At 37.2% G+C, this 18,703-nt stretch overlaps 1 protein-coding gene across 1 annotated transcript; it reads left to right on the top strand.

The window, feature by feature from the left end:
* The first annotated feature begins 248 nt into the window (after nucleotides 1-248).
* Nucleotides 249-1,286, top strand: LOC145685132 (uncharacterized). The gene has a single exon (XM_081757481.1). The coding sequence runs from the start codon at nucleotides 249-251 to the stop codon at nucleotides 1,284-1,286; it is 1,038 nt and encodes a 345-aa protein (XP_081613607.1).
* Nucleotides 1,287-18,703: the final 17,417 nt, after the last annotated feature.

Below are 18,703 nucleotides of genomic sequence, written 5' to 3'. Positions count from 1 at the left end.
TACAAACGACGAATCAACTCCTACTAATAACTCCATCAGAGACCCAATCACCATAGAAGACATGATACGATTTACTACCATCGTTCTTCAAAATGTTCATCCTTTTCTTAGAGACCATATTCTACTACAAATCACAAACACTGCCAAGTCTCTTTTTAAAGTCCAGCTTCAAGCCACCTACTCAGGACCTCACGTACACTTCACTTTCCACCCAATTGAACCTCAACATGACTTGGACTCTTAGATTTATGGTTTTCACCTTCTTGTTCTTAAATATTCGATCCGTCTTAAAACACAAACTCGTTTTCGAACAACTCCTACGTGAAGAACAAGTATGTGCCTTTGCGCTCAATGAAACATTTCTTACACCCAGTTTACCATTCAAAATTCCTGGATATCAGTTATTTCGTTATGACTGTGCCAGAAATGTCCTCAGAGCGCAAGGCGGAACAGCAATAGGCTGCTACCGACAGCTTCCTGTCCGCACTCATACTTTACCCCACAATCTCTTCCAGCCTCTACCAGAACATAATCTTAATACAATCTACTTTAAATCCCTAACCATAACAGTAGCAACTATCTATGTTCGTCCAGGCCATCCAATTCCCTATGACTTCTTTCATTACATCAACAATCACTTTTGCCATTATATCATTATGTCAGATATCAACTTCCATAGCCGGTCGAATCGAGAACGTACACACTTCATAACCTATGTCCAAAATCACCTGACAGCTGAAATCAAAGATCTTCCTTCTGCCTCAAGACCAATCAGCGATACAACCCCTGATGTCATAATAACCTCTACTACGCTCAATATCGCAAACATTCGTGTTCTCCCGCCTTTTGGCAGTGATCATGCTCCAATTTTGATCGATATCACCTCACCTATACAACCCACACGACAGCCTGAACCTATCAAATACTATGACTATCAGCATGCTGACTGGAACGCTTACCAATCAGATATTACCAGAGTACTGCATTCCGTACCTGCTCCTACTTCTGAACAGGATCTTTACCATCTTACTGACAAAATTCAAGAGACAATCTTACAAGCAGCTCAAGATCATATACCTGTTAAGATGCGTTTCCCTCATAAACCGCCTGTACCACCTCAATATCGTCAAATCATTACTGCATCACGACAAGCCTTTAGGGACTATCAACGAACTCGAAATCCTGACGCACTTCGCCTCCATCGCCAATGGAACAGAATGGTCTTTAATTATCTCTCTGCCTATAAGCGCCGACAGTGGACGCGAGCCTGTAATTCTTTCCATTAAATCCAATCCTACTCAATATTGGCAAAAATTCAAATTACTTACTGGAAAATTCCAACGACCTACTTACCCTATCATGCTCAATACCCATCCTCTTCACACCGATCTCGAGAAGGCAAATGCTTTCGCAACTTATTTTCAGCAAATATTCACTCCACCACCTCAACTGGTTAATAGACCAATTTATCGTCGCATAGCACGATTTTGTGACCCACAAAACCGATTTCTCCAACCTGACTGTACACATATTTTGGAACCTGATAATAACCTAACCTCTGAAATTCTTCCGGCAGATATCCAAGCTATCATCCATCGAAAACGCTCAACAGCTCCGGGCTTTGACTCTATCACGTATAAGCTAATCAAGGCGGCTCCCCCAGTACTTCTACAGCTCCTAGCATCTATCTACACCTTCATATTACGCACAGGCTACTATCCACCTGATTGGAAAGTCTCCAAGGTCCTTCTATTCATTAAGCCCGACAAACCAATTCATGATGTTTCCTCATATAGGCCTATCCAACTGACTTCTTGCCTTAGTAAAATTTTTGAAAAAATTCTTGTTACACGTCTTCATGCTCATCTCACAGATCGTAATATCATTCCTACTCACCAAGCAGGCTTTCGCCCTGGCATTAGTCTGAATGACCAATTACTTCGCCTCAGTAACACCATCACCAATCATTATAATTCTTCTCACCCATCTTGTCTTCTACTGTTCGACCTAGAAAAAGCGTTTGATAGAGTATGGCATCAAGGGTTGCTATATAAACTTCACAAATTTCACTTACCCACTAGCTATGTCCGCCTTATACATTCCTTCCTTGCCAATAGACTCGCATATATCCTCATAAATTCTACCATATCTCATCCTATATTCCTACACACTGGAGTACCTCAAGGCTCTGTTCTCTCCCCGTTACTGTATATACTTTACGTAACAGACATGCCACCCCTACCAGCGAATATTCACTTATTTCAATATGCGGACGATACCGCTTTTTTGACTCTTGGAAAATCTATTCAACATATTAATCGCACTCTACAACCAGCCATAGATGCTTTTATCAAGTGGTGTGACATATGGAAACTCTCCGTCAATGCCTCAAAAACCCAAACCCTCATTATTCAAAAACGTCCCTCCAAAATCCGTCGAAATCCTAACTTGCTACGTCTTTCTGTTCAAGGCTCTCCCCTATTACCAACTTCCAATGTTAAATATCTCGGAGTGATCTTCGATAGTAAATTGACTTGGAAACCCCATTTGCAGAAGATCCAAACTCAAGCCACTAAACGATTAGCTTTACTGAAAAGCTTAGCTTACCTCATGGGGCCTCCATACACAAACTGTTCTTACAACATACAAATAGTTTCTCCGACCGGCACTCACTCATGGCCATACTGCATGGATATCTGCCCCACCACAACTGTATCAGCGACTAGAAATCATTGAACGCCACGCTTTTCGACTAGCTTTTCGCATTCACCTTCCGTCCCCTACCGCACTACTCTACGAGAGAATTACCTTTCCTACCATTCTTCAACATCTCGAACAAACCCGCTCCAAGTACATCACCAAAGGCATTCAATCAGGTAATCCCCTTATTCATGACGCCATTCATATAGACATCCTGCTAGACACACCTTCTCAATATCTTGATACCCCTCTTCAACATCTTCTCACAATGTACTCCAATACCCTTGATGACAACGATCCTACTAAACAAGATTTTGCCATCTACCACCCTGACCATTTATCACGGCACATCTATCCATCTTTGCACTAGTACTCATCATTGTGGTTCCAGAGGCTCATCTGTGCTCATTAGTTCTGAGTTGCCACAGAACAGAAGCTAACCCTGCATTTGTCTCTACTAACCATCTTCCCTGTGTTTTGTCTTGTCTAATTGCACTGCATTCATCTATCATCTCATTATCCCGTGCATGAACTCCTAGCTACAATTTCTCACCGCTTATAGATACCTAAATGATGCCCTCCATATTTGAAGAGTACGATATATGAAATGGATGTCCTGAATAAATAAAGAAATAAAGAATATGTAAACCCAACTACATGAATCAATGCTAACCCCAAAAAAAAATGCACTGAAAATGAATAAATAAATAAATAAATAAATAAATAAATAAAAATAAATCACTTAGCCCTCACCTTCTCTCACCTATCCCTTAACTTTCCCTTCATCCCTTTCCCGAAGAAAGGGTGTACCCCTTGACCGGTTTAACCTTGTAAAAAAAAACGGTCTTATCATCTCATCACACATACATTTCGATAGATGTTGTACGTACAATAAATAACGATTCCTGATCAATTGATGAATAAAAAACCCAATTATGAATGAATAAAAACAAATAAATAAATAAATGAAATTAAACCTCTTTGTGCATCCAACTTAGCCTTTGTTCCCCTTACGCATAACTCCACTCCCAAGAGAAGCTATTCCCTTCTACGGGTTCTTGCATTGTAAAAAAAAAGTCTCTCTTAATCACAACACTTTCACCAGCTTGACGTACCATACGTCACAAGCTGCTTTTTGTGCCAAACCTAGCCTAGCTGGGAAGTGTTAATGTGCCACCGAGGATATTGCGTAGCATACGCACAATTGAGATTAGCACGCATACGCTCTCACTGGGATTGACAGTACTTTTCATGTATGATGGGAGGCTGGATCCCATCATCATCATTGATCATCTCACGTCACCTCATCTCATTTGGACATCTGTATTTGATCGTTGTTATTCTCTTCTCATTCTACTTACATCTAACACGTTGTACTGGCTTCGGCCATACCACAGTCTTCAAGATCCGTGGGTGTGTTCCCTCTGAACTCGATGGAGTGCAAGGGGGCCAAACCCAGAACGGGTCCCAATCCTCAAAAGCGATCAGGTGATACACTACAATCACAAAATAAGAAAGAAACTCGATCACGATCTCCTTGCAGTCAAGCATCCGATAGTGACATAGATGATCAAAATATGGACATTGCTTCAAACCAACATCCACCGATTTTCAACTTTCTTCTCCCCAATGCTGATACCAAATACTCAACTCCAAAACATATCCTAATCCAACTGATGAAATACTATCCAAGAGCCAATGTATCTGAAATAGTCTTCACTCGCAACGGAATCATCATCAAATCTCCAGACCAAAACTTCGCTACTACAATTCGAAATAAAGCAGGATTCCACATCTTTGGCGACAAAGCCAACTTTCAAGCTCTCGCATCAACCAGAAAAAAGCAACCACCACCACCTAGACGTCAGCCCATGTTTTCAGTTGTAATAAAAGGCGTTCCACCGGCGTATACTGACGAAGAAATCCTTGATGAATTACGTCTTGAATGTTATGAAATCCATAAATGCATTCGTATCAATTGTCAGTCAGGCCCCACCTATCTTGTTCGAGTCCTCACAGCATCCAAAGAAACAGTAGACGATCTGCTTCAAAATGGTGCCTATATATATCGCGGACGACACAGAGTAGAACCATCTCGCACTTCACCATTACTTCCTATCCGCTGCGAACGGTGTCAAACATATGCCCCACACCTAACAAAAAACTGTCCTTACTCATCCCGCTGTGGACATTGCAATGAAGACCATACAACCAACAACTACCCCAACCTTAAAAAAACACCTCTATGTAATACCTGCCATCAACAGCATCCAACCTACAGTTACAAATGCCACCAAAAACCTGCTCCACCAACTGACAAACCTGAACTCTCAGTCCCAATCCGCACTACCGATTCCGCTACAACTCCTACAAACTCCTTACGAGAACCTGTCACAGTAGAAGACTTGCTTCGCTTCACGACGCTCATTCTACAAAATATCCATCCCTTCTTACGACCACATATTCTTATGCAGGTCGACCAAATCGCCCAACAATTATTTGGCCTACACCTTTCTGCCACCTATACAGGTCCACATGCTCACTTTTCCATAACTTCTACCAAAACAGATCCAGAATGGCCATCTCTGTAAATACAAAACCCATCCAAACAACCTTTCTCATGTTATCAATCACCATGGCAGTCACCTTCCTCTTTCTTAACATTCGATCTCTTGTCACTCATAAAACAGTTTTTGAACAACTTCTCCGAGAGGAAAAAGTACAGGCTTTTACGCTAAATGAAACTTATCTCAAACCTACTGATTATATCCGCATTCCGCAATTTCAATTACAACGTCATGACTGTCCTAGACCTTATCAACGAGCTAATGGTGGCACAGCAATTGGAACCTATCATACTATACCTGTGCGTCCTCATACTTTCCCCAAACCACATGATCTCCCAGAGTATTCCACAGTCACACTGTATCTTCGCACAAAAATCATTACTCTTTGCACCATATATGTCAGACCAGGCCACCCTATTCCCTACGAATTTTTTCAATACATCGACAATACGTTCAGACATTACATAATCATGGCAGATATCAATATTCATAGTCGTCCTCAGACAGAGAAACAACATTTTCAAAACTACATTTCTAATATTCTTGCCGTCGACTACCATCATCTCCCATCGCCATCACGCCCAATCAGCAATACCTCACCCGACATAGTGATCAGTACTCCTTCTCTTACTATTCACAATCTCAGAGTTCTACCACCTTTCGGCAGCGATCATGCTCCGATACTCCTTGATCTTATTATCACCACACACCCCAAAACACAACCCCCGCCAATTCACATCTTTGATTACACACATGCGAACTGGGCTAATTTTCAAACCGACCTCACAACTTCATTGCAAAATCTACAGGAGCCCACTACTGAAGAAGAACCCTATAACTTTGTGGACCAAATCACAACATCCCTTGACACAGCTACCCAAAAAAACATCCCTCTTTGTACACGTCATCCGCACAAACCTCCAATTACTCCACAATATCAATCTATCGTTGCTGCTTCTAGACGCTCTTTCCGTGACTTCCAACGTACACGTAATCCTATATCATTAACACATCATCGTCGCTGGAATCGCATGCTACACAATTACTTAGATGCCTACAAACGAAAACGTTGGATCTCAGCCTGCAACACTCTATCCACTACCTCGCACCCTACCAAATTCTGGCAAAAATTTCATCAGTTAACTTGCAAAACCCGTCATATTTCATACCCAATCATCTCACATAACAATCCGCTTCAAACCGATACTGACAAAGCAAATACTTTCGCCTCTTTCTTTCAAGACATTTTTACCCCAACCGTACAACCACTTCATCCAACTCTCACACGCCGTGTGGAACATCTCGCAAACCCGCACGCTCCTCAACTTCAACCCAATCTTCACCACCAACTTACCGCTTCTCCTCTTAACTATCTCATAACTCCTGAAGATATATCTTCCACCATCCGATCAAAACGAAACACAGCCCCCGGCTTTGATCACATTACCTATAAACTCATCAAATCATCTCCTCCCATCCTCCTTTCACTTATCGCAACCATCTACAACTTCATTCTTCGCACCGGATTTTACCCTCCTCAATGGAAAATCTCCAAAACTCTCCTTTTCATCAAACCAAACAAACCTCCTACTGCACTCTCATCATACCGACCAATCCAACTAACATCAGTCCTTAGCAAAATCTTTGAACGCATTCTAGTCAGCCGTATGCATACTCATCTTTCCGACCATAATCTCATCCCTCTACATCAAGCCGGCTTTCGCCCACATATTAGTATTTCTGACCAGCTTCTGCGCCTCACCACTGCTATAACAAATCATTATAATACCTCAAAACCATCTTGTCTCTTACTGTTCGATCTGGAGAAGGCTTTTGACAAAGTTTGGCATGCCGGCCTCATCGCAAAACTTCACTCTTTCAATCTTCCTATCTCATACATCCGCTGTATACTTTCTTTTCTTTCCAATCGTATGACTTATATTAATATCAACCAATCCTTTTCCTATCCGATCTTTCTTCACTGTGGCGTCCCTCAGGGATCTGTCCTTTCACCTCTTCTATATATTTTATATGTCGCCGACATGCCCCCTCTCCCACCAAATGTCTCAGTATACCAATATGCAGATGATACTGCTTTTCTTGCCACATCTAATATTGTTCAAACCATAAATAAAACACTTCAGCAGGCAATTGACGCCTTTACCTCCTGGTGTTCCAAATGGCGCCTCACTATCAATTCTCTCAAAACACAAGCTCTTATTTTTCTCCCACCTCGTTGCCGCTCACGAATCCATCGCAATCCTTTCCTTCTTCACATTAATGTAAACGACACTTTCATCCGCCCATCATCACAAGTTACCTACCTTGGGATCATCTTTGACTCTAAACTCAGTTGGAAACCCCACCTACAAAAGATTCGATCACAGGTATCGAACCGCTTAAACCTCCTCCGACGGCTAGTGGGCACAACTTGGGGCTTACATACCGACACCATTATCACGACCTATAAAGTATTCCTCCAACCTGCTCTCACACATGGCCATATCTGCTGGATCTCTGCCCCTGATGAACTATATAATAGACTCGCCATCTCCGAAAGATATGCTCTCCGACTTGCTTATCGTATCAAACTACCAGCACCGACTGCCGACCTCTATCGCCGAATCAACTTTCCAACAATATTTCCATACTTAGAAACACTTCTCACTAAATATATTACAAAAGTCATTGCAGACGGAAATCCGATATTCCTAGACACCTTTCAACAGGACATAATACATGATACGCCCCCACGTTAACAAGCCACTCCTCTCCAACATCTTCTTACTCTATACTATAACACTCTAGACGACGATGACCCTCAAAAGGCCGACTTTGCCATCTATCATCCACCTCATCTTAGTCCATGCATTTATCCATCTCTGCACTAGTGTTCCATCAATGTTGCTAGCAGCGGGCTTCATCTGTCTACATCAGCCATGTGACGCCCCAGGGCAGAAGATAACCATTCACTCGTCCATACTAACATATACCCTCGTGTTTGTGACGTCCACCTGCACTTCACCTCATCTCTCATTAAAAAAATAAAAATAAAAAATAAAATAAAAAATAAAAAAATATTTTGCTCCAAACCCTCAATGCCCCCTATAAATAAAGAAAATTCCCTATACCTATAATCCTCGTCCCGAAGAAAGGGCGTAACACTTTGATCGGCTTAACCTTAAAAAAATCGCTCTTAATTGGTATTGTAGCATTTTAATATATAGATATTTATTGCCGGTAGCACAATTTCTAGTTTCCAGGGAAATTAAAACATATCAAGCTATACACGAAATTGAAATGTATCCCTAATCGGAATTTCCAAAGTTTAGTAACCCAAAATTACGTTTTCTCGCTTTATCACTAACAAATTTGTCAAGTAAATGTATTTTTCAAACTTAAACCTTCTCTCTCTCTCTTTATTTTTTTAAGTCAGTCATATGGTAAGTAGACCAACTTTAACCTAACAAACTGAACCAACTGCAATTATTATCAGAATCCCATTTGTAAATAAGCGAATATGGTAATCTACAGTATTAAAGATCATCCCCGAACCTCAACGCAAAACTCTTATTCGGCTAGACAACTTCTATTTTTTTTTTCCATGTTATAGATGAGATTATATTTCAAATATGTGATAGGTGATAACTTTTGCCTCCAGCTTCGTATCTAAGTTAATTCTGTTCTCCTTCTATTTAATTGCATCTCTTTCTCCCCCCCCCCATTTTTCTCCTTTCTGTAGGACAAAGTGGCTTTTTTCTTTTCTTTTCTTTTTCTTTCTTTTTTTGCTAGAAGTCCTTCCATCCTCGGAGTGGTAAACCTAGACAGTTTATGATACGGTATAATATAGTAATAAAGCGATAATTTCGGAATCAATAGGCATCATAGCACATTGAAATGGCAGGATAACTACATTATAATTGCTACGTCTTAGTGTATGTTTGTTAACCTGTACCATGAATGATATGAGTATGATACTCGTTTTACTAATCATGATAGTTTTTAGACGTACGTTCGCTCACTTCTCTGTTTAGAATTGTACGTGACAACAGTCAGAGCTGCGGCCGTGTATTCGGTAAGGAGCCTACCTACCAATGGGCTGCCCGAATTCCATCCTTATTGAGAGTGGGATTTATTTTCTCGCTCTAAACCAAACTTGCCAACCATACGATAATTTATAGTGATATATCGTGATAATTTAAGCCTTAAGAGGCCTCATCCCGGTGAAATTAAAATACCGCTAATTTTACAGTAATTATGTGATATCTTCAAATAGATAAAAGATAGTTGAAATTTGGAACAAGAGCGCCCTAGACAATATCATTTTACATGAGATCCGGTTATCACGGCTCTCTTATCTGCTTTCGATTTCGAGCCATTTTGAAAATCGGCATTTATTTTCGCGTTTCTAAACAGCTGAAAACGGAAAGCCACAAAATTGTGATAACGATACCTCACGCAAAATAATATTGTCTAGGGCGCTCTTGTTCCACATTTCGATTATCTTTTATCTATTTGAAGATATCACATAGTTACTGTAAAATTAGAGGTATTTTAATTTTGCTCGGATTAGGCCTCTTAATTAATTAATTTTAGAGAAAAGAATACTACAGGTAAAGATACCCATTTACAGTATTCACAAAAACAGATGAACATAACAATAGTAGAATAAAGTGACAAGTGATAATTTTAATGACTGGTCAATCATCGATTCTGACAGTTAAAGAATTTACTACTTTTTAAAATTTAGTGAAGGACATTCTGAATATATCAATACTTGGATCAAGCACACAAAGTTTGTTGTAGAGGTCGCATATGCTCCGAATAGGTGAACTTTTCATCATATTCGTTCGTAATGTTCTACAGTAAAATAAGTCAGTTTTTGGAAGTCTTCTAACGTTGGGAACTTTAAATTTCAGAAGTTCAAGTAATTGCGACACTTGGATTTTATTGTTTAAAATTTTATATAGAAGGCAGAGTAACAGAACTTTTCTTCTGGAGTCGAGAGATACAATGTTTAATTGTGAGCTCCTTCTTTCCTATTATTATGGGGTATAAAAGACCAGAAATTCTTTATGTCAAGATTAATGTCAATTTCGGTTTCTTTAAGGTAGTTATTGTAGGTCGCGTCAATGAGCTTTTTTGATTCTCTACGTAGAATAAAAAAAAAGTGTCATTGCTCGTAAGTTACAACTATGAAACTTTTGAAACTTTTTTAAATAGAATTATCTTAGTACATAAATGATATATATAAAAAGTAAAAAGGGTGCTTTTGGTATTTTTGCAATTATTATTATTATTATTATTATTATTATTATTTGTGTTTTAAATGTACAGAAACATACAGATTTACTGTTGTTAACAGATTATGGCTTTTGTCTGAAGTAGTGATGGCCAATCCCGGATTTTTTACTTTCCGGATTCCGGAAAGTAAAATCGGAAAAATTTCGGAATTCGGAAAAATTCCGATTTCAGAAATATCTGGAATTCGGAAAAAATTCGGGAAAATGAAATATCCGATTTCGGACAATTTTGGCCATTCCTACTCTGAAATGACAACTGTCGCACTTTAAAACTTTTTCGAATAATCATCTTAGTAAATATTAGGTATGCTTAAAAATAGAACTGGTGTAATGAGTAGTTTTGGTATTACCATAATATTATATTTTTGTACTTTAACTATGACTTTCAACTTTTTCCCAATCGTACCATCGCTTACAACTATTAAACTTTTATAACTTTTTATTGGATTAGTTTGCATTTACTAGGTATGATTAAATGATAAAAAGGGGTACCTTTTTTTGTAATAATCTTGCGATTTTGTGAATGGAAAATATAGACCTAGCAATGTAAGGGGTTGAGTGATTATTACAAATCCTATCAACAGAAATAAGAAACAATAGACTAATGTACATAGATGAAAACAATAAACATACATACCAGTAATACTTCTTAGAATTACATAGATTTACATACAAAATGCTGTGTCCCATATTTCACAGCTCATTTTTTTCATTGATGATATGATATATTCCTTTAACTTTGCTTTCAGTTGCGTAAGTCCGGGCTGATTGGCTTGTAAAAGATGGAACAGGAACTTCCTAGATGATATTTTCAAAAGGTATCCAACAAAAGTCTTCATTTTCTGGCCAGTGGAATATAAAAGGCCCAGAGCGATTCATGAATTGCACTCTGACGTACAAAAATAATAATTACAAAAATACCAAGAGCACCCTTTTTATACTTTAACCATATCATGCATGTGCTGAAATGATCCTATAAAAAAGGTTTCAAAAGTTTCACAATTGTAATTTACGCACAATGACCCAATTTGTAACAAAACTTAAAACTGTATATTTCCGTACATGTAAAATACCAAATAATAATAATAATAATAATAATAATAATAATAATAATAATAATAATAATAATAATAATAATAATAATAATAATAATAATAATAATAATACCAAAAGTACCCTTTTTATATTTTAACCATATCATGTATAGGCTAAGATGATTCTATTAAAAAAAGTTTTAAAAGTTTCATAGTTGTAACTTACGAGCAATGACACAATTTGTAACAAAACTTAAAACCATATATTTCCCTACATAAAAGTAATAATTACAAAAATACAAAAAAAAAACACTCTTTATTTTTTAACCATACCATGTACGTGTTAAGATGAATGTACAAAAAAAGTTTCAAAAGTTTCATAGTTGTAACTTTTGAGCAACGGCACAATTTGTAAAAACCCTAATATTTGCTTTCTATGCCCCTTAATGTTTGACAGTGTAACGTTTTGCAAGGTTACTTAAGATCTACTGAAAGAGCAAAAATTAAGGTTTCATTTGACACCTGAATGAGCCCAATGGTAATTTAGTTCCATGATGCTGAGTGCCAAAAAGTGAAATTGAAGCAAAATCCACATTTTCCAAAAATTTCTCCCCGGCCCATTTCTCATCCAATAAATCGAAAAAAAAAAATAATTTGGCATAATTTCATTGGTATTTATGTATGAAAAATTTTTGAAAATAATCTGAGAAATTGACGTACAGTGCTCTAAATGATTTGACATGGAATGACCCACACGCTAAATTTCAGAATAAACTTCTGTCTTTATGTGTGGCTAGTATCCGCCGTTCAGTGTTTCAGGTGGCAGTGTATCCAGCGCCTATTTTTTTTTTTTTTTTTTTTTTTTTTGCACAAAATGAAAGTGTAATGGATTCCTGCAGTTTGAGATTAGAATGGTAAGTTTTTATAGTAATAATGCATTTCTAATCAGTGAAACTTTTGAATTAAGCTAACGCTTACTTCAATTTACACAGAAATCTGAGGTGAACATGTTATAAGGCACAAATATGGAATAGTAACATTTAATATAGTAGTGCCCTACAGGGACACACCCACAAGGGGTCCACCGGGTTCGGACCGCCCCTTAAAAAAACTTCCTAATTTAATATACATTTGTACGTTTTCTTAATAAAACTATACTTCTTTAACAGAGAAATGATAAATGTAGCAGGAACAATCATCTGTACTTTTTCTCTTATATAAATAATCTAGTTCTATTACTTTTTTCTGAAAATATAGATGGAAATATTTTAAAGCACTTATCGTCTTTTCGGGTGCAGAATAATATCCGTTCAATACTAGCCGCAGTGGCTTATGGTATTGAAACCCCTCCCCCCAAAGCTGGGACCCAATAAAAAATTTCTGTGTGTGTGCCTCGTGTCCTATATATAGATTGCCGGGCTTATAGAGAAGTATGTGGGTGTATGTACTACAGAAACTTACTATTTTTGCAGAGACCTCACGCTTAACGAAGTATTAGATATCTTAAATTTGATAGAACAGTCTGCCATTTGACAAGTACAAAGATAGTCCATCGAAAGACCTCAAAGCAGAAATTTGTTATGATCGTTTGGACCATTGGGTAAGGCATCAAGACAAATCAAAGAAGATGTACACTGTGCCACACAGAAACAAATTACTGCTTGAAATGTGACGTACGACTTCACGTGAAATGTTTCCTGAACTACCACACTAAAGCACAAACAGGAAAATAAAGTGTTGATTACAAGAAAAGATATTTTCATTTTTCAAAGTGTCTGTAAAAACATAAGTATAAAGAAATTGTTTACAATTCTTGTATAAGCGTTTTACATATGTATGAAACAAACTAACACATTATATACCAGTCGAGTCAAGACTTCACTTAGGAACTAATACGTGCACTGTCCAAAAATACATGTTTCAGAATCCTAAGGTGTTCATGCAACAATTTTTATAGAGGTAGTTTGGCTATGATGGAGCACATGGGGCATAAATTTGAAGTACTCACCAACTCTATAAAAATTGTTGTGGAAGTACCGTAGGATTATGAAACACGGATATTTGGATAGAGCACATACGAGTTCCTAAATAAAATCTTGACCCAACTACGGTAGGTCCCATAGTATTGGAACTATGGACTTCTAAAGTTCATTTTTTCATGTTTTCGGCAGCCTATAACTCTGAAAGGAAGCATTCCTGCACCAGGTTGGTCTATACTTTTCGTCTTATCTTGGTGTCAGGAATCACCTCCCAAACGTTGTCCGTGTTGTTTTGAAACACCCTGTATATATATATATATATATATATATATATATATATATATATATATATATATATATATATATATATATATTTCAGCTGTTATCTTATATCTTAATGTGGGTTCTTCAAGAACGACCTTTGTTACGCTCAATTACTAAAATAGACAATCGGCTCTATCTAGGTAAAAGAACCATTAAGCTGGTCAGCAATTGGAAACACTGTTAAGTGATTAAAAGATTTAAAAAAAAAAAAAAAAATAGAAAATAATATTGATATCGATGACACTTCATTATTTCATGAAATAGTTGCATATTAATGTGAAGTCATTTGAGTTAAATAAAATTAAAACAGATAAACAGCATTGGAGATATATTACTGGCACAAAAGTTTGCACTTGTGTCACTTTTCGGAAGTATAATAGTAGTGACTTAACGATACTACTGTACTTTTACGAGGTCCCTGGTTCGATCCCAGCTCGCACCAAGTGAACTTTGTGGTGGACAAACATCGTGTGCTTGGATTTTCTCGGGATTCTTCCGTTTCCTCCCATTTCTTCATTCTACCATTTCATTCATTGCTTCATCACCGTCTCCTTTAGCCTACGCGGCACATCCATGGGACGTAAGACTCAAAAATTTCATTGTACTTCTACGAAAGGGACTTTCGAGGAAAGTACGATTGGAGTACTGAACACAAGGACAATACTATTACACAGTAAACACTGTTTCATTTCACATTTATTTTTCGTATTTCCGTTTGATCCTAAAAATATTTTTTTCCCTCTCTTTTTCTTATGCCCAGTTTTACCTGTTGAAATCATAGTCATTCTACGTAGGAGTAGCGTTAGGAATTCAGTTGGTTGCAGTAACTTTATTTCAGATTTTGCCAAGGCGAACCGACAGAAGAGTGTTAGTTTTTTATTAGTATATTAACACACAACTTACTAAAAAGCATGTGTTTCTGAAACTCAGGGGTGGTTACGGCAATTTCCCTTCCTGCCCTACCCAAAGCGACTTCCCTGGTCAGTTGGCAAATCCTTGTGAAAACGACCAATTGCAAGTATGGGCAATGTTGGCAGCTGACTAGCCTACCGTTCCATATTCTTAGGCTTACGGTTTGTACTGCTAGAGAGCGTTTCTCAACTTCTTTGTCGCGACGCATTGATGTGTCGCAAGATTTTTATTGTCTTCTAAGATCTTCCGCAAGGAAATTATCTTCATAAGATAAAAAAAAAAAAAAAAAAAAATATCGTCAATCGACTTGATTTCACATCTGTCTTCCAAGTTTAAAGATGGAAAGAAAGTTTGCTTTTAACGCTGTTCATTTGTCATTGGGAAGAAACACTGAATACAGAAAAGTAAAAGTAATTTCAATAACACGATTCATGATGTTTTCTTTTCAAAGTCACCTCACTAGTATTAAGTTTAATGTCTTCTTGTATTTCTGATGGTAATATTTCTTTCTCATGTTTCTGCATAAAAGTCATAAGCTTCTTTTATGTTAACATGTTTCTATTTAAGAGTCTTATGTACTTTATTTGTGAGATTTGTATCTCATATTCGTCTCATATATTTTTTAAAAAAATATATTGTACGGGTATGCATTTTTATGTGTTTATTTATTTATTTATTTATTTATTTATTTATTTTTGCATCTAGAAAACAAATCACTTACAGGGGTGCCGCGAAAGTTTGAAACATGTTTTGCTGTGCCCCAAAGAAAAAAAAAGGTTGAAAAACTCTGTGCTACGGAATAAATAAAAAAAAAACTCCAAGTGAACTGTATTAAAGTAAATCACTCTTACGTCAAGACGCTGTTTGGATGCTGGATGTAAATTGATAAATTTGTTTTAAATTGCTTCTATTGACAGAATATTTCTGAAGATAATGATGATCACAGAAAATATAACTTAAAAAAAAATATCGAAATAACGTAAGGAGATACATACTAAAGATTTTGCATAGCTGACTTACATTTTAGTTAGTTTTCATCTGAATGGTAGCAAAGATATAGCCAACAAAATTTTGCTACTCCTTAGAGATAAGAAAAGAAAATATCTCTTAGTGTACAGACACTAATAAAGCCCTGGAATCTGCTGTGCTCTCTAAAGACCCATTGCTACTCTAGAAGCAAAATAAAGAGCCAGGTCTTTGTTATAGGGCAAGGGAAAAAAAGTTAAATCTGCTATTTCGTGATGCAACTTAAAGAAGCTTCTTTCTTTTTTTTGGGGGGGGGGGGAGGCAAACTTTTTGAACGTCCCTGGAGTATGTGCTGTTGACGGCAATCAGTGTCATCATAAGGGGAGCACGTAAAGCCAGGAAGCAGCAAATTTCACTTAAAGTCGTTCCACAAGGGAAGTCAGCAACTATTTTATCTGTGTGACTAAAATTGATCCTGTGAGTCCATTGAGGATGCATATCAACGTTGATTTTTTTTAAAAAAAAAAAGACAAAAACTTGTTTCTCTCGTCTTCTTTTTTCTGTTGTTCAAGAAGAAGAAGAAGGTATAAAGAAAATTGGAAATGAAAAGTCGACGTAGGGTAATATGAAAGAAAAAAAGATTGAAAGCAAATGGGAAGAAAAAAATGTAAGGGAAGAAATATAGTACAAAAGAAAAGAATAACTTAAAACGACTGAAGCGAAGCAAATATTCATTCATCCCCGCCTTTCTCATCGTTGTTGTGTAGACGAAAGGAAGAGAGGACTGGGTTCGAAACTCCACATGTGTCCTTCGGGAGACAAGCTTTGACGGCAAATAGCCTAGAGAGATAGAAAGGAAAGGGAGAAAACAGGAAATTGAGAATAGGAGGACGAGAGAGGAGAGGAGAAAAAAAGAAGAAACGTGAAAGGAGATACGCACAAATATATATAGAAAGAGAGAGGGCGAGAAAATGAAAAGAAAAGTAGAGAAGAAGAAGTAAATAGAAGTTAGAGAGAGAGAGAGAGACAAAGATAAAAAATACAAGGGAATTGTTGGAGAGAAGAGAAGGAATAGAGAAAAATTGCAAGATAGAAAAAAGGAAAGCCTTTCTGGAGCTATTCTGTATTCTGACTCGTGCAGGGAATTCAGGATCTACTTTTTCGGTCCACTGGGCTTGTATTTTGAATGCGCAACGAACAAGCCGGTCATTATACTTCAATAAAATTCCCCTGCACCTACGGGGAAAGAAAAGAAACGAAATATATAAAATAAAATAGAAACGAAAAAAGAAAGAACTTATGTTGCCAACTCTCTCTCTCTCTGACACACACACACACATACACACGTACATACACAGATACACAAACACACATCCCTATTCTTTGCTACACGTTTTTCCTCCTTCGTTTCCGAAGCCAAACGAATGAAAAATATACCAACATTTCAAGTTTTCTCTTTAGTATCTTTTCCTCCTTTCTTTCTTTCTTTCTTTTTTATTTAATATTTCTCTTTTACCCCCAGCTTCTTTGTGAAATGTTTACTCGTGGTTGAATAGTCCCTCAATCACTTTTTTTTTCCTTTTACGTTTTTCTTATTATTTTCTAATACGATCTATGCACGCTCTGTGCAAGCATATCGTACATGTTAATCACACGTGTATACCCAATGATTATAAATCAATGCAATGTTTGTTTATTTACAGTAGTTTGTTCACCATGACGAGAATAGTAATACAACATTCTAGAAATCAGTCACGGATTAATATTCATTTATATTTTTAATATTTAAGATCAGTTACAAGATTTTTTTGTTTTGGTTAAAAAAATAATAAATTGCTGTCTTTCACTGGTGGTCCAGGCTAATCAAAATAGCCCTCGCTTATAAGGAAACCTTTCAGCTTAACGTTCCACAATTATGTCCTTTAGCCTAAGAGAAACGGATGATTAAGGCAAAATAATGATAATAGAAGAATTTGGTGGAATGAGATTGTGGCAGGAAACGGGAGTATCCTCAGAAAACCCACGGACACGATGTTGTCCACCACAAACTTACTTGATCATGGATCGAACCAGGGACCCCCACATACCAGAGGTAAGCGCTTTACTACTGAACACTACGCCCCCATAAGTTCCTTTAAAAGCAGCCATTGCTAACAACTAGGATTACAAACGATAGCGGATCCGATAGGCCTAAATGAGTTCTATTGGGTTTCGGTTCCAGAATCGGAATCGGAATCATTTTTTTTTTTTTTTTTTTTGGAAATTCTATTCGGGGTGGCGGAACTGAAAGATTTTTTTCTTATAAAACGGGTTCAGATTATGTACCAAAACCAACTTTCCGAGGATTCATTCCCGTTCTGCCTAAAGGCCCTCCAGCACACATTTTGAATGATCTTATCTTTAGGCAGAATGGGAATTCCCGTCCTGCCTAATCTTTGGAGACAGGGAATTTTATGCGGGGAGGAGCCTTTTAGAGAAATGCAGCACCGAAATGCTTGACACCTACAGTGTTTTTATACAGATCGGAAATCGTGTATATAATAGCTGTAGTAACGAGGGCGGGAACAAAATCAAAGGAAAAAAATTCTGACGAGACGGACAAAATCGAAAGAATAGAATCATGGGACAAAATCCAAAGGACATATATATTGGATGTACCAGTGTATATGATCAGTTTTTCCTTCAATTGTCATATTACGTTTATTCTAAAATGTTATCTGTAAATTTTCAGTGTACTGAAATAAATTTTCCTTTTTAGGAAAAGAATACTGAAAAACCCAACAAAACGTAAAAATGTTATATAGTAAAAGAGAAAATTGACTATAATTATCCGTTTATTATTCTGTGCCTGTGATTCTGTCCCTTGAATTTTACCCGTTTTTTTCTCAGAATTTTTCTTGGGTTTGTCCTCTTAGATT

The sequence above is a fragment of the Thermobia domestica genome, chromosome 5 (assembly GCF_964235325.1).
Source record: "Thermobia domestica chromosome 5, izTheDome1.hap1.1, whole genome shotgun sequence".
NCBI lineage: Eukaryota > Metazoa > Arthropoda > Insecta > Zygentoma > Lepismatidae > Thermobia > Thermobia domestica.
This window is presented reverse-complemented; position numbering and strand designations above follow the sequence as displayed.

Bases quoted from the DNA above. Each gene is read 5' to 3' on its own strand.
- LOC145685132 (XM_081757481.1), top strand. From the start codon at position 249: ATGGTTTTCACCTTCTTGTTCTTAAATATTCGATCCGTCTTAAAACAC.